The 24245-nt window shown below is 41.3% G+C and overlaps 1 protein-coding gene across 4 annotated transcripts in view; it reads right to left on the bottom strand.

The window, feature by feature from the left end:
* The window catches only part of usp7 (ubiquitin specific peptidase 7 (herpes virus-associated)), an 89244-nt gene extending 65179 nt beyond the window's left edge, over positions 1-24065 (bottom strand). For all 4 annotated transcript variants that reach the window (XM_041205914.1, XM_041205916.1, XM_041205915.1 and 1 more), the window contains exons 1-2: positions 23759-24065; positions 999-1103 (exon numbers count right to left, since the gene is read on the bottom strand). In XM_041205914.1, coding sequence (XP_041061848.1) covers positions 999-1103; positions 23759-23822 — 169 coding nt within the window. In that variant the 5' untranslated portion in view covers positions 23823-24065. The remainder of the gene's footprint in view (positions 1-998; positions 1104-23758) is intronic.
* Between the last annotated feature and the right edge of the window lie 180 nt (positions 24066-24245).

Raw genomic sequence — 24245 nt, 5'->3', positions numbered from 1 at the left:
CTCCAATGAAATTCAACAATGGGAGTAACTGGAGCTAACATCTTTCCTAAATAAAACATAAAAGGAATAATTTTCAACTATTAATCATCTTGTCTCCGGACCTTTTTAATTAAGGAGCTCCTGGAAACTAATTTCAGCTGCTGCAATGTCTCCAGTTATTCCACCTTTAACATTACATAAATGTAAATGATTTAGAAAAAGCCACCAAAAACAATTGCAGTGTCGTGGGCTACATACCCCCAGCACATTGTTATACATATTATCCAATACCTATCAAAAATTTGTAATCGCTCAAAGATGCCCAGGTCACAAATACAGTGTTACTGGTCACAAATTGGAACATCTTAGTGAAACCCATTTCAAGTACATCTGTTGACAGATTTTCCCCCCCCTTTTCTCATGTGGGGAGAAGAGAAAAGGATCAGAAAATTAAGGAAAAAAGATTGAAGACAATTAGATAGATCATCTTTTAATATCTGGTGCTGTGTTACAGCACAGTCCAATCAAATCAAATGAATTAAAAATCCACACCCATCTGTCAATATTCAGCACCAATGTGTGGAGATCACAGCAATGGCTGTTGCACAAGCACTCTATTGAGGATGATATTAAAACATTTTATACAGGGGGAGTGAGAAGGGAGCTTTAACCATATAACCAGGCATCCAAACATCCTTAACCAGACCAGGCGTAAAATGTTTTCATTCCCAGCATGGTTGTCACTATTTCGATATGTGAAAGATTCATACACCCAACACAAACTCAAGCCATGAATGCAACGAGCCAAGTTTTAAAATCTTACATCAAAACACTTTTTATGTAATGCCACAATAAATTTCCACAACGTACTTTTCAAATATTAGTCTTTCATTAGCAGAGATTTCAGTTCAAATTGTTGAACATATTTCAACAAATGGATATTAGCCCAATTTAAGACTCCAAATTCCCCAACTATAAAAGGGATTGCCTAATAAACAGATTAAAAAACAAAACGTTACCATCTTCCATGTCTTCCTCTGTGTTGTTGTGTCCATCTGCCATTGCTACGTTACCATTGATGACTGGGTTAGGGGTGATTCGTGGGGGATCATCTGCATCCCCAGCTGAAAGAAAATTAAATACATTATTGCTAAAGACTCAACTTCTTGTTGCCGCAGTAGAATTTAAGATTTTCTAATTCATAACACATTTAAACGCAAGATCAAAGCACTATGCATTGATTCTTCCCTATAAATCTGTTTGAATGCAGCTGCAGAGCATATTTCTAACAGGCCCAAAAAATTATACACCACCACTAAAAGTAATTTTGAGCTACAATTTATTTATATAAAAAGGCAACAGAAATTTTAAGTTTTAAGTGGTTCTTTTATTTAAAAAAAGAAAACTCTTTACAAAAGACGATTATGTTTTAATCAGGAGCAGAAAAATAAGACAAGATCACAAATTTGTCATCCCACAAGTGTCCAGATTACTAGTGGAATGATAAAGTTGTTTGGTAGCAAAGTGGCAAGTGGTAGGAGGAATGCAGGACAGCAGCAACTTCCTACCACAGTGACTGCAATCCCTGTACATAATTTGAAAGCCCAGACTAAAGCAGTCAATTTGCAGAACTCACTGGGAACTACAGTGTCAATAACAAACTAAGAAAGGCTCTGTAAAACTCAAACTCAATCATCAACACCAATACTAGTGCAATGATCAAGTTATTTTTTCCTGCTTAAAATGTTGCAAGAGCAAGGAAACAGCATTACCTCCTCCTACCCCTCAAACAACCCCTTAAAAGGTATAGGCAGTAAAACAAGCACAGGAAAATTCTTTCCCCCAGATGGAACTGGCAGATCTTCAATAGGCTTTATCACTTTTATAATGTGTCCACTTCCTCCTCGGCATGGGTAGTCTTAAGTATAAATTTTGGGAGAGAGGGAGAAGTCCTCCTTAAAAGTGTACAATTGGCAGCAGCTATCAAGACACTGGGAGTGTTGATACTTGATTTATGGACGTTAATTAATAACCTGAAAATGAAGCTTGCCAGCTGACAAATGGCAGAACCACAAGTGACGTACAATTAACTTGTACGGAATTAAAATTGCATCATCCACGATGTGATTCTAGTCCGATGCTTTTAAGTGTAAAAGCATGGGCATCACAAAGCTGGAAAATGTACTGTGCTTGCAGCAGCCTTAATGCAGAACTACTTGCAGACACATCTATGCAAGTTCAAAAGCTTGAAACTCGTGTAACCCAGAAACTTGTTCCAATTTCAGATAGATGGTTGAGGCTTGTCGTTTCTGACTGCACTATTTCACCAAGACACAATCACACAGGTTTGCTTCAAACATTTGGAATTCAAATTCATCCTCTTGTAAACACCAACACTTGTTGCAGCTTTGTATTAAATCACTGAAGCTATTGCATGCACAAGAGCGCTCAGAAATGGCTGAGAAGTGGACTCACGGCTCTGCAGCTAATCTGCACAAGGTCAACAATAAATTAGACAAATCGGCAGTTATTATAATATAAAAGCAAAAAACTGCAGATGCTGGAAATCCAAAACAAAAATAAAAATACCTGGAAAAACTCAGGTCTGGCAGCATCTCTACTTGTCCACCGCCACCCCCCCCCTTCCAAACCAGTTTATATTTCACCTCTCTACTATCTTTACTTAGTTCTGTTGAAGAGTAATACAGACTCAAAACATTAACTGTGTTCCTCTCCGCAGATGCTGCCAGACCTGCTGAGTTTTTCCAGGTATTTTTGTTTTTGTCTTGGATTTCCAGCATCCAGTTTTTTGCTTTTATCAACTTGAAGTGCATGGCAATTTAAGACTAGCTGCTGCAGAAGGCCCACTGCAGCACACCACACACTTCTAATTTGGTTGGTTGCAATAATTTGTGACATGCAGAGAAATGCTCCAGTCACTCAGCCTTGATTAGGCAGAAAAGTGCCTGGTGGCTTTAATGTCAGATCAAAACAGTAACTATGTAAAAACATTCAAGTTATTTCACCCAGATGCTTTGCAGATAGTGGCAAAAGAAACCACTGCATGTTGTATACATCAGACCAAGTTTTCCTGATGGTTCTAGAGCAGCCAAACAATAAAATATATCCCACAACCTATTCAGTCAGATTGCTGTGTCATGGGCTTACAAATTGTTTTGTTGCCAAATGCAAACTGCCTAGATAGGCAGATGTCCTTAGTTCGTTACATTGAACAGTAAAGCCCTGATCAAAGTGATACTTCCCTTTCAAGAGAAAAATGTGTGAAGGACAAAATTCCAACGCTAACTTCCTGAGGCAAATGAAACAATTTAAGGCACGATTTCCTAAACTGGCTTTAAAGACTGCCTTAACTACACAAAACTCAATAAAGGTGTGTTAACCACCAAAGAATTAAGGTCACTAATGTTTTTAGCATTAAATGACAGATATCCAGCTACTTTTAACCAATGCTGCTACTTCAAATTAAGCTGTCTACTGAGATATATTGCCCTATCCTTTGCCAATATGGTCTATATTCTTGCTTTTCAAATATTAATTGCCTAATATTATAATTTCTTTCACAAGTGGTTGTGACAAACATTTGTGTTCTATTCAAAAGGTTATGTATGTGTCTTCACTTTCCTTAGTGATAATCCAGGGTCTGTAATCCCTGGTTATTAATTCAACCAGTGGAACCTTAGATTATTTTAAGGATTTCTATTAAATCTGTTCCCTTTACTCAATCTTTGTGCAGGGAAAATTGAGCCTTTGTTCAGAAGGAGAACGTGTTAGTCAAAAATATACACAATATCCTTTCCACAGCTCCAATAAGTTTTCTACAATGAACTCCCTAGAATTGTCCAATATTACAACTGGCTTAACCCGTTGCAAATTTGTAGAGAGGAAGGTAGGGTTAGTGTTTCAAGTTCATAACATTTTATTGAAACCAGATGATGTTGAAGTTGAACAGCTTATGAGGGGGGATGGGTGGAATAAAAACATGTGGTCTGAATAAGGGGAAGACAGGAAATAATTAAATGAGATGACAGTGGCATACAGCAATATTGACATATCAGAAAATGTGTGTCAGATCCAGAGTATACGTAAATGGTTAAGGCAGAATACGTAACCATTTCTTCCTCTCTGCTGCTCCTCAAACTGTTGACTGTAACACCTGCCTGTTCTAACAAAAGGCCAAACACCTATTCTCCTCTCTCCACAGATGCTATCCAACTTGCTGAGTGCATTTTGTTTTTATTTCAGATTTCCAGCATCTACAACATTTAGCTTGTTCTCTTCTGTAAATGTGTTCCTTTGCTTTTGAATTCTGTGCTGCAAGACCCAAAGATCAATTTGCATTCTTCAGCCTTTTCTATCTGTATGCCCATCTTAAATACCCATATATCTTAAGATATCTACATCTCTACTCTTATTCTCAAGAACCTTACCATTTGACATATTCCTTTCACCCAAAATTTACAACACCAAGCATCAACTCTGCCTGACCTTCATCTGCTACCCACTTGCCTGGTCCTACCATCTTGCAGTCATCACATCCCATAATTTAGGATTTAGCATCAACAAACTTCAATTTCATTCTCATACACATATCCATCAATTCACCTTTAAAAATAGAAATCAGATCCCAGGAGAATTTTGCTACCCACATTCCATGTCATCATAAAACATCAATTTGCCTCTTATGATCTCTTTAATCATCCCTCAATCTCAATCGTATACATGGTATCTTATCAAATGCAGACTGGAAATCCATAAACATCCACTACACTCCATTTAGCTATGGCGCTGATTTCTTCAAATACTTGAGTTTTTTCCAAGAATTTATGATCACAAACCATTAGATAAACTGCCTTGAACAAGTTATTATATAAACTGTTGATTGTAGAAAACACCAAGCTTGGGCTTGCCAGAGTCCAATTTACTGAATATGTCTGGTAAACTTGCCTCAATCATGCAAAACGGTTCTCAACAACTAAACAGTGATGGAAGATTGTTAAGATATCAGTGGGAACAAAATATAACTTTCACAGTTCGCCATTTGAGTTCCTCTCCAGACATGGAAAGGTGAAATCACTTCATAGTTACATTGTGCACCATTCCATGCAGGTAAGTTAAGCTGCAAGATGAGCTGTAAGTTCTCAGTTACAAAAGCAGCACAACTGAATAGAGTACAAACACAGTTCTAAACAGTACCACAGAGAAAAATAAAAGGGCAGCAAGGTATGAGTTTTGCAAATTAGCCTGAGTTACACGCACAGACCAGGTAAACACACCGATCGTGGATCATGGTTAATTTTGGAATTGCCCTGAAATCTGCATGTACAGCATAACCAAAAAGGTTAGGATTCTGAGTATCTAAATGCCCAGCTTTGTGCACTGTATCAAAGTCACACTGTTTATTTGAACTAATATATCACTGCTTAGTGAAATCATACGAGTTGTTTCAGGTAATTGCTTTATAAATAGCCTTTTAAAAAAATACTTTGGCCTAAAACCTACCTCCGCATGGCTAAAACGGTCTCTAGCCTAGTGGCTTTCATTAACCTCAAGAACACAAGGTGTTCTGTAACAAAAATACCTCAAGATGGTTCAAGTAGCCTATTTCAGACTAAAGTGAACTGGACAAAGGAACTGGACATTTAGGCAACATTTGAGTGCAGCTGGAATATCATATCCTCAAATAGGTGAACAGTTTCCATTTAACACTAAGCTTTGATTGCTAAAACCTTGCGTAGTTCAATGTTTTCCACTATTAGTCTGTTACGATCAGTTCTTATAACATCAAAAAACTTTGGCTTTATTTGTTAGTGAGTTTGTAAAGGGCTCACAGAAGGCAGGCAATACTTCTAACTAGAAGGTTCCAAAATATTTATGTTAACCAGCAATTAAAATGATTCTCACTATTTTGTATTTGCAATCTGCAAACCATTCAAAAAAAATACAATGCAAGTTAAGCAGGTCATTTGCGCTCTTCAGTCCAATTCCTAATGCATGGTACCCAACATGACACCTCTTCTGCTCAAGGCAAGGGTAGCAAAACCTGAACTTTTTGGTTAGCTTGGAGGAAAAATGAATCTCTGAACATTGGGTTCATGTTCCTTGCATATGTCCACCCATTCTCCTGTGAGGTGAATCATCAAAAGAATGGGCAGTGCATACAAGTACTGCAGTCAAAGGACAGTTGCCAAAACAGACTAGGAGCTGGTATTCCTTTTTCAGAAGTGGAAATCAAAACTTGGGTATCCATGGTCTAAATGTACTTAGCCTTTTGGATTATAAAGGCAGAAATCCCTGCGGGTCTAAATCTGAAATATTAATTCTACATATCCTGAAATAGTCCTTATGGGCAGAAAGTCTGATGCCCAACCATTAATTAAAGAAAACCATTTGAAATCTGTCCCAATACTGGGATGACAAGTGGAATTCGGTGCTGGGTGGGATGCACAGGCCAGCAGTATTTTTTTCAATTTTTGGATTGTTAATGGACCCCATTCTGGCCTCAAAAATTCCTGCCCACATTTTATGCAACAGATATAGTGAAGGAATCTTGTAGGTTATACTTGGGATTACTTTTAGGTTTCTTGAAGTTGTCAAAATAATGATTACTTAATCTATATAGATAGACTTGATGGAATTTTACAGCACAGGTAGTGATCAGTTGGCCCAGGCTCATGTGCTGGCTCTCTGAAAAAAATTTCCAATTAATTCCACTCAGTTGTTGAAAAAAATCCATGTTCAATAGGGCAACCACTAGTGTGAGCAATTTGAACAATAGTAGAGGATGTCTTGGCAAAAACCAATGAAGGCTCTTAACAGTAATTTCAAATGAATTCTAGATCAGGTGAAATGGGAAAGGATGTGCTCAGAGATCCCTTCGGATCTCCTCCTGTAGTCATGCAATTACAAGAAACTCAACAGGTCAGTCAGCAGATGCGATACAATGAGTATTATAGCATCAAATATTTCTTGATTGAAGCCAAAAGCATTGGTTCATGATGCATCAGAACATACTCTCAATACCAGTAAGCTAACACCCAAACAACTGAAGTTCTGATATTTGTCAACAGGTCCCAGAGCCCAGGGGTGAAGAAATTATGTGACCTGCTTTATCTGTATTCTCTTCAAGTTGCTTCTTGGAGCACTGACTCGAAGTTATAGATGAAAGCATGCTTCTTTTAGAATGCTGAGCTCCAGGATTGAAACGAATACAGAAGTGAACATAGTGTGAACATTTTTGACAACAGGGTGGTTTTCCAGCAGATAAGATATTCACGAGTACTTTTGCAGAATGGTGCACAATCTCCCCAGTGCTGGAAATTACGCAATGAAAACAGGTCCTGGTGGCTACAAAGGTTCTACAACATCCAGTACAGATCTCAAAGCCAGGTGCTGGCATCAAATCATTATGGTCCATCCAAGGTAAGGCCACAGCAGCCTACGAACATCTGGCAAACAGCAAAGGCAAAAAGGTATTGGTAACCAAATAAAATCAAAAACTTGATGAAACAGATTTAATAGGGAATCACAGTAACCCTCCAAATGTGCTAACTCACTAGGGCATGGTTTCAATCTTTGGTATCAGTCTATATCTTGTTCAGCTAAAAAAAATTCAATACTCAAAAAATGACAATTATTGAAATTTCAAAGATTTCTGCTTCTACATCCATGTTATTGATGCAGGCAACCACTTTGTAATAGAATACTGTTGTTGTTTATAGAAAGCCCAAGTAGCAGATGGAACAGCTGGCTGTCAAATCCTACCACAAATTACACTTAAAGACCCAGATCTAAACTTACTTATAGCTCAGTAATGATCCAATGAGCTGTTGAGTTATACAGATCAGGACATTGATATTCTCTATCCCTGGTCTGTGCTGTTACATGTCACCTGGGCCAGAGGTGATAGCACTAAAACTGAGTTCATCTCTGACAGTTAGAGGAGGGGAGAAAAAAAAGGCAGTGTTTTCTCCCAACTGCTATCCAGCAACCTCTGCGTCAAATTGAGCACACAAGCGTTTAGCAAGGACAAAAAATGAGCTGGGCAGCAATGCCTCACAGCCAAATTGTTTCTCGACATTCAACATTAAAGCTTGCTTATGAATATGGCCGAACGGCACAGGACATGCAGGGAAACATGCTCCCACAAGGAATTCAGAGCTTCAGCGGAGACAGTTAAGAAAACCGGTCAGGTAAAAAATAATTTACATTTTATCACAAGAAAATTCATCTTCATAACGCAAGGGAATTTTGGTTCCACCGCTGCACTCAATTTAGTGCTTTTGTTAATCAAATCCCCTCATTCTAAAAACGTACCAAAAGAGATTACCTGACAACAAAAGTTTCTGTAGGCCCATCATTCCCTGTACTTGAGAATAAAAGAAACTTTTTGCATTTTTAAATCCGGTTAGTCCATTTACATTGGAGCTCAATAAATACTCCCTTCCCTTCAAAAGCACTAATGCATTCCAAACTGTGTTTTGTTTAAATTAGCTCTAAACAAAAATAATTCATAATTCAGTCTGTTATTCTTGAATATGGATTAAATAGTTGGAATGTATTGTTTACATCACAAATGTCAGTTAACTGACTACTTTGTTATGCTGTACATACCTTGCAACCATTGGAAAATGAACAGGCCCAAAGTAATAACCAGAGGGTCATATTCACCTCTATGCCCTTGACCACATCATAACGGCTGCCTAACATTCCAATTAAGACTTTTAAAAATAAAATCAGCTTTCGAAATCTCAACTTCCGGAAGAAACAGTGTACATCACACTCATGCACCTACTTTTCATAGCTTCCTGCCTGCTGCTCTCCAGGTTACAGCCTGATGACCAAGGATAGTAATAAACTTAAATCTCTGTATTGTGAAATGAATTTATTCCAAATTCCAACATTCAGATTCTAAACTGCCTATAATGAAAACAATTCTTTACACCATAGTAACAATGAAAAGCTGTGAGCTGCAAGAAACCTGCATGTGTAGTTGAACAGCTGCTTAAACTTTCCTTTAATGAAAGGAATATTTTAAAAGCAATCGTTTATCAAGCCAGCTGAAAATTCTTACTTTGCAGCCTCTTGCACCAGAACAACTTTTCATGATGTCATAAAACATCCCAACTGCCTTCAGTGTTCAACACATTCAAAAGCAATTCAATTCCATGAAATAATGAAGCTACAAATTTTACTTGTGGTGCTGGTAGCAGGGAACAATTACCAGCTTCAATCTTTTCATAAAGTCAGATGATGGGCGAAGGGGAATTCTTAATATTTTACTACCCAAAATAATCTAGGCACCTACAAACATCAACAAGTAGATTAACACTGGCTAAATCCAATAGCTGCAATTTAAGATTCATCCAGGCAGAGCCCTGTTTATAGTGGTTGGCTTAAAATTTAAATTATCATTAGCAGAGAGATACATTCTGGAAAGCCAAAGTTATTTCTCACAAGCATTACAGTTGCAGCATAAATGTTGAATGCAGTAACTGCCATCATTTTGGTTAATTCTAGATAGATGTCTATCGTATGTTTAAAGGCAGTAATGCAGTCAAAGTCTAACTACTAAACAATTTATGACATTATCTGAATCCTACCAACAAATAATTCATCAACGACTGTCCAATATGCTTGTGTGATTCATAAGTAAGTAGTACAATGAATTTAACAGCTGGCTCAATCTACTGTATCCATTGAAGAACAAGATTTGAACACAATTTTAGTAAAATAAGGCAGGATCTGGCCAAGGTAGACTGGGAACAGCTACTTGTGGGGAAATCTACAGATGAGCAGTGGGGGGCTTTCAAAAAGGAAATGGGGAGGGTACAGTCTCAACATGTTCCCTCTAGGGTGACAGGAAGGAGTAACAAGCCCAGAGAACCATGGATGACCAGAGATATTCAGGATACGATGAGAAGGAAAAGCGGGGCTTTTAGCAGGTACAAAGGGAACAAATCAGCAGAGGCATTAGTGGAGTACAGAAAGTGCAGGGTGAAGCTTAAGGCGGCAATTCGGAGAGCAAAGAAGGGATATGAGAAAGCTCTGGCTGATAAAAATAGGGAAAATCCCAAGATATTCTATAAGTATATCAATGGGAAGAGGATAACCAGGGAAAGAGTAGGGCCTATTAGGGACCAAGGGGGCAATCTATGGTGGAGCAAGAGGACATCGGTAGAGTGTTGAATGAATACTTCACATCCGTCTTCACCCAAGAGAATGGGGATGAAGGTATGGAACTTGGGGAGAGACACTGCGAGGTTCTTGAGCAAATTGATATAGGGGGTGACAAGGTATTGGAGGTGTTGGCAGGCTTAAAAGTGGACAAATCTCCAGGTCCAGATGATTTGTGTCCCAGACTGCTGAGGGAGGCAAGGGAGGAGATCGCAGGGGCTCTGACCCAAATTTTTAATTCTTCTCTGGCCACGGGGGAGATGCCAGAGGACTGGAGAACAGCTAATGTGGTTCCGCTATTTACAAAGGGTTGTAGAGATAAGCCAGGGAACTACAGTCTCACGTCAGTGGTAGGGAAACTATTGGCAAAAATTCTGGAGGAGAGAATCTATTTCCACTTGAAGGGGCAAGGTTTGATCAGGAGTAGTCAGCATGGCTTTGTCAGAGGGAGGTCATGCCTAACAAATTTGATTGAATTTTTTGAGGAGGTGACCAGCTTTGTAGATGAGGGTAGTGCAGTTGATGTAGTTTATATGGATTTCAGCAAAGCCTTTGACAAGGTCCCACATAGGAGACTTATAAAGAATGCAAATGGGATACAGGGCAATTTGATAAGGCAGATTCAAAATTGGCGTAGTTGTAGGAGACACAGGGTGATGACAGGAGGCTGCTTTAGTGACTGGAAGCCAGAGTCCAGTGGCGTATCACAGGGATCTGTGCTGGGTCCCCTATTATTTGTCATTTATATAAACAACATAGATGACTATGTGGGGGGTAGAATTAGTAAGTATGCAGATGACACAAATTGGCCGGGTGGTTAAGTGAGGTTGAGTGTCTTGGGCTACAGGAAGATATAGGTGAGATGGTCAAATGAACAAATAAGTGGCAGATGGAATTTAACCCTGAAAAGTGTGAGGTGATACACTTTGGAAGGAATAATTGGACAAGTATTCAATGAACGGCATGACACTAGGAAGTTCTGAGGAACAAAGGGACCTTGGCATGTGTGTCTATAGATCTCTGAAGGCAGAGGGGAATGTTAGTGGGGTGGTGAAAAAGGCATATGGAACACTTGCCTTTATCAATCAAGGCATAGATTACAAAAGTAGGAAGGTCATGTTGGAGTTGTATAGAACCTTGGTGAGGCCACAACTGGAATACTGTGTGCAGTTCTGGTCACCACATTATAGGAAGGATGTGATTGCACTGGTGGGGGTGCAGAGGAGATTCACCAGGATGTTGCCTGGGATGAAACATTTAAGTTATGAAGAGAGGTTGAATAGACTTGGGTTGTTTTTGTTGGAGCAGAGAAGACTGAGGGGCAACCTGATCGAAGTGTAGAAGATTATGAGGGGCATGGACAGGGTGGATAGGGAGCAGCTGTTCCCCTTAGTTGAAGGGTCAGTCACAAGGGGACACAAGTTCAAGGTGAGGGGCAGGAGGTTGAGGGGGTGATGAGAGGAAAAACTTTTTTACCCAGAGGGTGGTGACGCTCTACAATGCGCTGCCCAGCGGGGGGGGGGTTGGAGGCAGGTTGCCTCACATCCTTTAAAAAGTACCTGGATGAGCACTTGGCACATCATAACATTCAAGGCTATGGGCCAAGTGCTGGTAAATAGGATTAGTTAGGTAGGTCAGGTGTTTCTCATGTCCAGATGTGAGAAACATGCAGACTCGATGGGCTGAAAGGCCTCTTCTGCACTGCATGATTCTGTGAAACGGCAGTTTAAAGCCTCAAAACAAAAATGTGTACTGGTTGGTGCAGGTGAAGAATGAATGCTCACTTGGAAATATACGAGAGACGGGCTAAGTTAGACAGCCAGCACCATCCTGCCATGGAGAAACCCCAAGAGGTATGGAGTTCTGCTCACCTGACACCAGCCAGCAATCAACTATTCTATTAATAGCAAACTTTGCAACATTTCTCTTGTTAAATGTCAAAAAATTGTTTCAGGCAGGGCGTCTAAGATTTAAAAAAATCAACAGTTCCAAGCGGTGATCCAAAAGTTTCACCTTACAATCCCAGCACGGGGAGTGACTTCTCTCAAGAGCTGAGCACCAACATTAGATATAAGCTGCAAGTGGAACCAGCAGACATGGGGGAGGATAGATTGCCTGTGATTGGAGCTATAAAGCGTTTGTGTGAAGAAAAAACACCTTTGTGAAGGCGGCACTCTAAAGGGAGATTGTTCAGGTAGCCGTCAGGGAAGTGGTGCCTGGTTGATTAGTTGAATATCAAAATGTACAGCAGAGGGTAATGGAGGTAGAAACTCTCATTGCATTTAAAAAACAGTGCTGTAACCTATAGGACTATCAGGGTAGTGCCCTTGGCCCAACCATGTTGCGCTGTTTCAATGACCTTCATAAGATTAGAAGTGGGGATGTTCATTGATGATTGCACAAAGTTCAGCACCATTCGTCACTCCTCAGATACTGAAGCAGTCCATGTCCAAATGCAGCAAGACCTGGACAATATCCAGGCTTGGGCTGACAAGTGGCAAGTAACATTCGAGCCACACGGGTGCCGGGCAATAACCATCTCCAACAAGAAAGAATCCAACCTTCACCCGTTGACATTCAATGGCATTACATCACTGAATCCCCAATTGTCAACATCCTCAGGTTTACCACTGACCAGAAATTGAACTAGTCATATAAATACTGTGGTTACAAGAGCAGGTCAGAGGCTAGGAACTCACCTCCTGACTCCCAAAGCCTGTCCACCATCTACATGGCACAAGTCAGGAGTGTGATGGGATACTCACCACTTGTCTGGATGAGTGTAGCTCCCCCAACACTCAAGAAGCCTGACACCACAGCCTGCTTGATTAGCACCCCATTCACAAACATTCACACCCTCCACCACCATCGCACAGTGGCAGCAGTGTGTACATCTACAAGATGCACTACAGAAACTCACCGAGGCTCTTTACACAGCACCTTCCAAACCCACAACCGCTACCACCCAGAAGGACGAGGGCAGCAGACACATGGGCACACCATCATCTGGAAGTTCCCCTTCAAGCCACTCATCATCCTGACTTGGAAATATTGCCACCGTTCCTTCATTGCCACTGGGTCAAAATCCTGGAACTCCCTTCCTAACAACACTGTGGTGTACCTATGCCACATGGACTGCAGAAGGCAGCAGCTTCTCAAGGGAAATTCAGGATGGGTAATAAATGCTGGCCTAGCCAGTGATGTCCACCTCCCATGAATGAAAAGCAATACAGTGAATCAAGAGCTGAAAATGGGATTATGTTGAAGTGTTTTTTCCCCCAGTGGCAGACACAATGGGTTGAATGGCCTCCTTTTCTGCTGTAAATTTTTCTAAACTTCTAATCCCAGTAAAACTCAATTCTCAGCTAAAATATCTCAGAAGAAAAAGAACTCTTTAGAAGAGGTTGACACCAAGCTTAAAGTAAAGGAATCTGACAGCAAGATAAGATACTTTTGCAGCAATGCAAAGGAGAAATATACAGGGACTAGCAGTGAATAATATACAAAGGAACGCAGTGATTGATCTGGAAAAGATTTGCTAAACAGGATAGGACAAGCCAGAGGGATTTAGAAACCGAATGGGGATTTTAATGCATCTTTGGTGGGACATTAGAAGCCAGGCAAGAACAGCTTTCTTTATCTCAATGATAGGACCCACATTTTCCTGGGTCAACAATTCTATCAATGGGATGACGGAACCCCAATCCCAATCAGGGCAAAATCACTTGATGCAAGAATAGCAGAACAGAAAGCCAAGGTCTGTACACAATCTGGTTTAGACTGAGCAAGCACTCAAGGAAGCTGAATTCGGTATAAATTTAAAGATGCTGAGAGCCAAACAGGAAGGCTGTCATCTTGTTGACATTATGAGCTTTCAAATACTGCCAGAGTTAAAAACATCTGAGCACTAAATTACAATCCTGAGTTTCACATTATAGAAATAAATTACTAAATACAATTGATAAAATTTTCCTCAGTAAAATAAAATTGAGATTTCATTGGTCAGTAACAAAGATATCTAGGAACAAAATAAGGCATCATTCTACAACATATTTTCTTCAGTTTAACTGCTGACATACTCCCACTGGTACACACTCCATAACAAATGGTGACAGGTATACTCAGATGTATTTGGTTCTGTGCCAATAACTGCACAAATGCCAGACCCAAAGTATCTAGGTTAAGTATATGTAGTCATAGGTATACAAAGGTGGATAAAACAGAAGATGAGCTACACCAGTATGTTTTGTACCCTCTTCCCACTCAGGTTTTAGAAATGGTGGAAAATAGACTGAGAGCTGCACAACAGGTGTAAAGCTGAGGCAACACAGTATAAAATTAAAGTTTGCATATTCAGTAAACTTGAAGTTATGTACAAATTTTTGAGCACAGGATATTAACTTGCATACATTATACTGACAACTTAAAGCAAAGTACCAAAGCAACTCTGCAATTCTCTCTCATAAGTATTCCATGCATAATAAAAAACTAATTTAAGATACTGCCCAAATTTGAAATTTGATAATAGAATATGCTCTTTTGCTGAATTTGCCATTGAGAATAAATTCCAAAGCTTTATTAGAAGATGGTCTCTCTACACAGTAACTTGTTACAACTTACCTGCATGCACTGTATTGCATATTACTGACCTACTTCCCGAACATACAGATTCATCATATTTAGATCATGTGAAATGCCTGAGTATATAACAATACTAAAGCTGTTTACAACGTCAGAATTTCCCTATATTTTTTTCCTTCGTTTTTCCACAGGATGCGGGTGTCGCTGACTTGACCAGCATTTATTGCTCATCACTAATTGCCCTCAAGAAGATTGTGGTGAGCCACCTTCTTGAACCACTGCAGTCCACGTGGTGTAGGTACACCCACAGTGCTGTTAGGGAGGGAGGTCCAGGATTTTTGCCCAGTGAAGGAACGGTGACATAGTTCCAATTCTAGATGGTGCGCGCCTTTGAGAGGAACTTGCAGGTGGTGTTCCCATGGATCTATCCTTGTTCTTCTTGGTGGTAGAGATCACAGTTTGGAAGGTGCTTTTGAAAGAGCTTTGGTTAGCTTGCTGCAGTGCATCTTGTAGATGGTACAGAGTGCTGCCACTGTATGCCGGTGGAGGGGGGAGTGAAATTTTAAGGTGGTTGATGGGGTGCCAATCAAACGGGCTGCTTGTCCTGGATGGTGTTGAGTCTCTTGAGCGTTGTTGGAGCTGCACTCACCCAGGCAAGTGGAGAGTATGCCACACACTACTGGCTTGTGCCTTGTAGAAGGTGGACAAGCTTTGGGGAGTCTTGAGGTGAGTTAGTCTCTGCAGAATTCCTAGCCTCTGACCTGTTCTTGAAGCCACAATGTCTGTGTGGCTGGTCCAGTTCAGTTCCCACTCAATGGTAACCCAGGATGATGGTGGTGGGGGACACATTCTCATTTATCATGCAGTTCCTTTGTGTAATACCGTAAATATCTGTGTGTCTGTGTGTGTGGAGAGATGGTTAGATTCTCTCTTGTTGGAGATGGTAATTGCCTGGCACTTAGGTGGCATGAACGTAACTTGCCGCGTATCAGCCCAAGCCTAAATGTTGTCCAGGTCTTGCTGCACATGGACACACAGTGCCTCAGTATCTGAAGAGTTATGAATGGTGAACATTGTATACTGATAATTGCACATTCCCACTTCTGACCTGCTGACAGAGGGATGGTCATTGATAAAAGCAGATAAAGATTGTTGGGCCTTGGACACTATCCTGAGGAACTCCTGCATTTATGCCTGGGACTTAATGGTTGACCTCCAACAACTATAACCATCATGTTCCTTTGTGTTAGGTATGACTCCAACCAGCAGAGAATTTTCCCCCTGATTCCCATTGGCTCCAGTTTTGTCAGGGCGCCTTGATGCCACACTCAGTCAAATGCTGCTCTGATACCAAGGGCAGTCACTCTCACCTCACCTCTACTGTGACTATTGTAAGGCAGAACACACATGCACATAAGGTGAAAAGCTCTGCAATGTCCATTAACCCATTGTCTGATAATCCCAGATGTTTTCATACAAACTCCACAATACTATCTTCAGTCTGTAAGCATTCAATTTAAAAAGGAGCATGCCTTAAAAAACTTGAAACAAAACCATCCATATGCAATGCATATACATTCATATTTAAGATTCCATAATTAATCTAGTGTGGGAAAATGTCAATGTAATTTCAATCTTTAGTGTAAAATGGAGAACACCATTTCGTTTCTGGCTATCTTGGCAACTTCATTTTAAAACATCAACAAAAAAGGTTTTGTATTTGCACTTTTATAGTGTTGCAATAAGCCAACAACATTATATTTAGTGTTTGGTATCTTGTAGTTAGCATGGGCCATCAGATCCCCAACAGTGGCCCATGCTAACCACATGCAAAACCACAGAATACATTGTGAGAAAAAAATAATATTTTCAACTGCCATATCACTCAATTGGCTTGGTTTTTACTCTGGCTCACCTTGAACACTTCTGCTCCTGTCGCTCTCTCCCCAGTCCACACTCAAATACGACAGTTTCAGACCCTGTTGCACTCCCTCCTGTACCACTGCTGGTTAGGCTCACTGAACCGCTGGCAATCAGGTCCATATCCACTACTCCTTTCTAATCCAGTTGCTAATTCCTTTCCCTTATATCTGCGAAGGATTATGATACAGTTGCTGCTAGACATCATCTCTCCTTTATCCTGGTCTCTCTCCACCTGACTAGATGTATTTACCCCTTACTGCATGTTCTCTACCTTACTAGAGGCAATTACTCCTTACTGCATGCTCTAACCTTCAAACAAAAACATAAAACATGTTCAGTAAATCAGTAAAGGAACATGTCTGGAACCCAAACTGGGAAACAAAGAATGATTATAGAGGGGACATTCATTTAGAAAGAGCAAAGCAAAGGAAACAAGCCAGGAATAGAATCAGTGATGACAGCATAGAAGGTGGTGTAATTTCCCCCCCTCCCTCACATCAGCTTTTGTTCTTTTTCCATTCACTTCAAATTGGTGTCCTCTGGGGCTCAAACCTTCCCCTATCTACTGTCTGGACCCCTTAGCACCACTATCAAATTCCCTCCCAACCTGCTCTCCCTGAAGGAGAACAGCTCCAGCTTCTCCAGTCGGCCCTCATAACAGCAGCGCCTCATCCCAGTTACCTCTCTTAAATCAATTCTGCACTCTCACCAATGCCTTCACACCCTTCCCAAAGTATAGTGCCTTGATTTGAACACAATATTGCAGTTGAGGCCAAAGCAGTGTTTTGTAAAGGTTCACCATAACTTCCCTGCTTTTGTAATCTCTTTCTCTTATCAAGTCCAAGAAAATTGACAAGGCGCATAAAGAAAAAAAATGTGGGAGGCAAGATAGTCACAGGGAAGGCCTTTTCTCTATTTGTGAACAATACCATAAATCAATTAATACTCCAGCCACTCATTAAGTCTGTTTCAACTCATTTGTTCTATACTATAGTGAAGAGATATGTGAACAGAAGTAGGTTTAATGATAATTTAACCTGCCTTTCAACTTAAGTGCCATACTAAATATGTGTTAAGCTAAAATCATAGTACCTTTCATAAATTTTATAGGGTATATACATTTTATATTCCAAAAAAGTAGATTATACATGCATAACAAATAAGTTTAAAAGTTATGAGAATTTGCTAGATATTTCCACTCCAGTAGAACAAGCTCTAATTATCCTGGAAAGCTGTTGAAAAGAAAAAGACTCACATTTATATAGTGCTTTTCACAATCTCAGAACAACTTCGAGGGCTTTTACAACCAATGAAGTACTTTTGAAGTGTAGAGAAAGTGGCAGTCAATTTGCACACACCAAGGTCCCTAAAACAGCATTTGATGATGAGCAGATACCCGTTTTAACGATGTTAACAGAGGGATAAATAGCACCATGGGAGATTTTACATTCACCTGAGGGAGTAGACAGGGCCTGGCTTTAATGTCTCATCTGAAAGGCTGCACCTCTTGACATTGCAACACTGAGGAAATACTGCAACACTGAGGGAATGCAGCACTGAAAGGTCAGCCTCTATTATGGGCTCCAATCTCAATTGGCTCTTAAGAGTACAATTCTACCACTGAGCCACAACAGACAACTAAAAAGATGGACTAGATCACAACACAGGATAGGTTTCGGTAAAATCACTGAGCTGTTTTGTCTACACAATTTACCAACCAGTACAATTTAAACATCAGCCATGGCCAAAATGCTGGATGATTTAGGGATAATTTGAAATACAATCCGGATTGAGAGATTTTACAATTTCTTGAATTATCTGCCCATAGATGAGATAATATGTCATCAGTTAGGGAAATGCAATTGCGTGCAAGCACTCAAGTAATGAGACCTGCCACATAACCATTTTCAGTCAACATCAACATCCAAATCCTTATTAAAAATATGCTCATGTCTTGGTCAAGAAGGCTAGTAATTTAATCTATCCAATGAATCTGTTGTTTTGAAACAGTATACCATAAATGCCACAATCTTAAGGAGTACATTTAAACATCAGAGTCATGTGACTTCATGGACAAATTGCGCTTGGTACACAATTAGTCATGACGAGCACAAAAAGAAAAATTTATCCTTTTCCTACCCAATGAATGTTCACATATTCTGCTAAATGTGTCAAATTTAAGAAAATGAGTCCTCTCCATACTCCCAGGTCTAGGTAAATTATTAGCAATATTTTATGACTGATGCTTATTTGCCACCTAACATTCAGGTGCATCAACAATCAAAGCTAAACATGACAAAACTGGGTTTGCAATTCCCCACAAAACAAGGTCACAATCTCACTGTAGAGTGCCTTGGGTTTGGTAGGAAGGGGGGGGGGGGGGGGGTGGTTGGGCAGGGGGTGGTGTGGAGACAGAAGACAGTGACATAAAGCAGACCTTCTGTTGGAAGGTAGAGTCAACACAGTTAGTACCCACATTTCAAAGCTTTGGCTGGAGGCTTGGAGAACACATCATCCACGGAACATCTCCGCTATGCAATACACAATTTATTTTGAATTTGAGTCTAAAAAAAGGAGCAAAAATACATACCAAGAGAAAGGTGCTTGGCAAACATTGGAAAAAAGCATAAAAGCACATTAATTTGCCATTAACAATCGATTAATAATCAGTAGAAAATGAAACTGCAAAGACAAGTCCCTACAGTGTCATAGAGGTCTGCAGCACAGAAAAAGGCCCTTTGGCCCATCAGGTCTGCGCCAGTCAAAAAAGTACCTAACTATTCTAATCCCATTTTCCAGCACTAGGCCCATAGCCTTGTGTGCCATAACATCACAAGTGCACATCCAAACATTTCTTAAATGGTATGAGGGTTTCTGCCTCTACCACCCTTTCAGGCAGAGTTCCAGATTCCCACCACCCTCTGGGTGAAAAATTCTTCCTCACATCCCCTCTAAACTTCCTGCCCCTTACCTTAAATCTACGCCCCCTGGTTATTGATTCCTTCACCAAGGGGAAAAGTTCCTTCCTGTCTACCCTATCTATGCTCCTCAATTTTATACACCTCAATCATGTTCCCCCTCAACCTCCTCTGCTCCAGGGAAAATAACCCCAGTCTATCCAATCTCGCCTCATCACTAAAACTCTCCAGCCCAGTCAACATCCTGGTAAACCTCCTCTGCACTCTCTCTAGTGCAAACACATCCTTCCTATAATGTGAATTCCAGAATTGCATGCAATACTCTAGCTGTGGCCTTACCAGTGTTTTGTACCATTCCAGCATAACCAGCCTGCTCTTATATTCTATGCCTTGGTTAATAAAGGCAAGTATTCCATATGCCTTCTTAACCATTTTATCTACCTGCCCTGCTACCTTAAGGGACCGGCTGACATGCACACCAAGGTCCCTCTGATCCTCGGTACTTCCCAGAGTCCTACTATTCATCATGTTTTCCCGTGCCTTGTTTGTCCTGCCCCAGTGCATCACTTCACATTTACCCGGATGAAATTCCATTTGCCACTGATCAGCCCATCTATATCCTCCTGTAATCTAAGGCTACCCTCTTCACTATTTACAACCACACCAATTTTCGTGTCATCCGCAAACTTACTGATCAACCCTCCTACATTCAAGTCTAAATCGTTTAAATATACCACAAACAGCAAGGGACCCAACACTGATCCCTGTGGAACCCCAGTGGACACAAGCATCCAGTCACAAAAACACCCCTCGACCATCACCCTCTGCTTCCTGCCACTCAGCCAATTCTGGATCCAATTTGCCAAATTGCCTTGGATCCCATGGGCTCTTACCTTCGTTATGTCTCCCATGTGAGACCTTATCAAAAGCCTTGCTAAGTCCAAGTAGACTACATCAAATGCATTGCCCTCATCTACACACCTGGTCACCTCTTCAAAAAATTTAATCAAATTGGTCAGACATGACCTCCCCTTAACAAAACCATGCTGACTGTCTTTGATTAATCCCTGCCTCTCCAAGTATAGATTAATTCTGTCCCTCAGAATTGCTTCCAATAGTTTCACCACAACTGAGGTTAGACTGACTGGCCTGTAGTTCCCTGGTTTATCCCTTCCTCCCTTTTTGAATAACGGTACCACATTGGCTGTCCTCCAGTCCTCTGGCACCTCTTCTGTGACCAGAGAGGTATTGAACATTATTGCCAGCACCCCTGCTATCTCCTCCCTTGCCTCACTCAGCAGCCTGGGGTACATTTCATCCTGGCTTGGAGATTCACCTACTTTTAAGCCTGCCAAACCACTTAGAACCTCCTCCCTGTCTATGCTAATTTCTTTAATTGTATCACAGTCCTTCTGCACAAAGTATTCATTTAGAATCCTACCTATGTATTCCGGCTCCACACACAAATCACCACTATGGTCCTTAATGGGCCCTACTCTTTCCCTGGTTATCCTTTTACTCTTAAAGTAGTTGTAAAATAACTTTGGGTTTTCCTTTGTTTTACCTGTCAATATTTTTTCATGCCCCCTTTTTGCTCTCCCAATTTCCTTTTTAAGTTCCTCCCTACACATTCTATACTCCGCTAGGGCTTCCGCTGTTTTGAGCCCTCGGTATCTGCCATAAGCATCCCTTTTCTCTTTATCCAATCCTGTATATCCCTCGACATTCAGGGTTCCCTGGGTTTGTTGGTCCCACCCTTTATCTTTACTGGAATATGTTGGCCCTGTACTCTCCCTATTTCCTCCTTGAATGAGTCCCACTGCTCTGACACAGATTTATCTAAAAGAGCTGCTTCCAGTCCACACTGGCCAAATCATATCTGATCTTATTAAAATCGGCCTTCCCCCAACTTAGAGCTCTGATTTCTGGCCCATCCTTGTCCTTTTCCATAACAACCTTGAATCTAACGGAGTTATGACCATTATCTGCAAAATGCTCCCCCACTGATATCTCTACCACTTGCCCGGCTTCATTCCCTAAAATTAAGTCCAGGACCACCCCCTCTCTTGTAGGGCCTTCTACATACTGGCTTAAAAGCTCTCCTGGATGCATTTTAATTCTGCTCCCTCTAAACCTATCACACTATGATTAACCCAGTTAATGTTGGGAAAGTTGAAATGCCCCACTATTACTACCCTATTATTTTACACTTTCTGAAATTTGCCTACATATCTGCTCTTCTATTTCTCTCTGACTGTCCAGGGGCCTATAGTACACGCCCAGCAATGTGATTGCTCCTTTTTTGTTTTTCAGTTCTACCCGTACGGCTTAATTTGAGGAGCCTTCTAAGATGTCATCCCTCCTTACTTCTGTAATTGATTCCTTGATCAATACTGCTTAAATACAAAAATCATGGAGAATGACAGTCCCACTCTAACCAACTTTCTTCCCTGCTTTCAAATAGTGGTTTCACAGGTGTCAGCAGTCCTCTAATGTCACATTTAAAGTGGCCATTCTTCATGCACACTTTCCAACAGGCAATCACTGAACAGTGACCAAGAGGAAGAATGCTGTTCTCTTATTTTCTCCTCACTGATGAGATGGAGCAGAAGTGTGCAGCTACCACTGAAGCCCACAAGCCTAAACTTGGGACCTTTATGGTCAATATGGCTCAGTGCCATATCTGGCAGTATACTTACCAAGAACATCAATGGATACAACTGGGAAATCTAAAGACATTTATTTAGTCTGAGTCCACAAGAGCCATTAGTTTTCAAACCCTTGAACCAACACCACACAGAACAGGTTATCTGGTCATTATCTCTTTACTACTTGTGAGATCTCATTGTACACAAACTGGCTGCCATGTTCCCAGAATTGCATACTTCATTAGCCATAAAGCACTTTAGGATGTCCGGAGGTTGCGCATGCGATATAAATATCAAACCATGACTGGCTTTATTATTCCTTCACTTATATGACATTATTTGTAAGCACAACAGCCACTGAAAATGTATAACTATTTAGCTGTAAAGTAAATTTTGGGTCATAACAGCAATTCACTGACGTGCAAAATGCCCAGACAACTGCTTTTCAGGATTCAATCCTCTAAACTGAGTGTGTAAACGTGAGCAATGTTCAAATCATTAAATTTTAAGAATATTCACCAATATTCATTTACAATGTTAACAGAGGCCAAACCTCAAATTAAATTACTGAAAGCCTGAAAGAAAAACACTTTATCCATTATAAGGTTTAAATGGGCTTGAGTATTCACTGAATTAGCAGCATTAAACATAATGTAGGAAAACAAAATTTTAAAAAAAACCTAGATGCAAATATTCACTTCGATTTTGTAAATAAATCTACCTCCTTTAAGAGGCACTTGAGTAAAAGCTTATTAATATACTGTCATTGTAGAATCTAGACTGTGGCTTGTTGGGGGGTGGGGTGGGGGGGTGCAATGGCAGATGAAATATCATAGCTTGGACAGGCCAGCATGAGATAGCAAATACTGCAGGAGAGATCTGAGAGCAGTGAAGTCTCCATCACCTCTCAAAACCCTCCAAGTCCACGGGCCTTGTTTGTGTTTGTGGCGTTTTGCAAAAATAAAGCGAGGCAGAGAAAGCAAACAACATTTACAGAGACAGAAATATAAACACATATATATATATTATATATATAAAAAAAGCCTGTTAACTTGAGCAGCAACAAATTGTGGGGGGGGGGTGGTTTAATTCACATCGAATTTTTCAATTGAGTTTTCAAATGGTTGAAGGTAAAATACAGAGTAATTAATGGGGTGGCTAGAGGAGCTCGGTTGGGTTTAATATTGAGAGAGGTTGCAGCATGGCGCCTGTGGCCTACGCGTGGTTCCCATTAGGAGGGGTAGGAGGAGAGGAGGGAGAGGGGGAGGAGGAGGGTGGAGGGGAAGAGAAGGAAGGGTGAGAAACCCCGCGCTCACTCAGCCCTGCGGCCTAACCGTCACTTTCCTTTTTTTTAACCCGCCGACAGAAAACCAGATTTAAAGGGATGGGGGGGGGGGGAGGGGGAAGGAGGGAGAGGGTTAGGTCGAGTCCACCAAGGGGCCTAGATTTCTCGCCCAGCCACCCACCCCCCCCCCCCCCCGCCCCCACCTCCTCCTCCCTCGAGGGCCCTCTTACCTTCCATCTCCATCTCCTCGGGCTCGCTGAGGTGCTGCTCATTCGGCTTGGTGCAGTGGTTCATGGTCTCGACCAAGTCGGCCTCCGCCTCGGCCTTTCTCGCGTCGGCAGCCGGCGGGTGGGACGTGAGAGACGGCTCTCGGGTGGCAGGAACGGAAACCCGGACGTATTTGCTCGCTATGCGCCCAATTTCGGCCGAGTGCTGCGCTCGAAGCTCCCCCCTCCCCGCTTGTCACGGCAAAGGGGGAACTCGCCTCGACCTGCCCCGAAAAAGGTGGGGAGAGCCAGCGCCTCCCGAGGGGGTGGGCGGGAGGGGGAGGTGAAGAAGGGAAAAGAGTAAAGGAAAGGGGGGGGGGGGGGGGGGGGGGCGGGCGGGGGAGGGGGGGAAAAAAGAAGGGGGGAAATAAATAAAAATTTCACGGATTTTTATTCGGTGGAAACGTGAGGCGGGAGGGCGGGTTTTTAAAAAAAAATCGACGCGGCGGCG

This window comes from Carcharodon carcharias, chromosome 15, assembly GCF_017639515.1.
Source record: "Carcharodon carcharias isolate sCarCar2 chromosome 15, sCarCar2.pri, whole genome shotgun sequence".
NCBI classification, from domain to species: Eukaryota; Metazoa; Chordata; class Chondrichthyes; order Lamniformes; family Lamnidae; genus Carcharodon; species Carcharodon carcharias.
The sequence above is the reverse complement of the archived record's forward strand: the minus strand, read 5'-3'. Positions and strand labels throughout refer to the sequence as shown.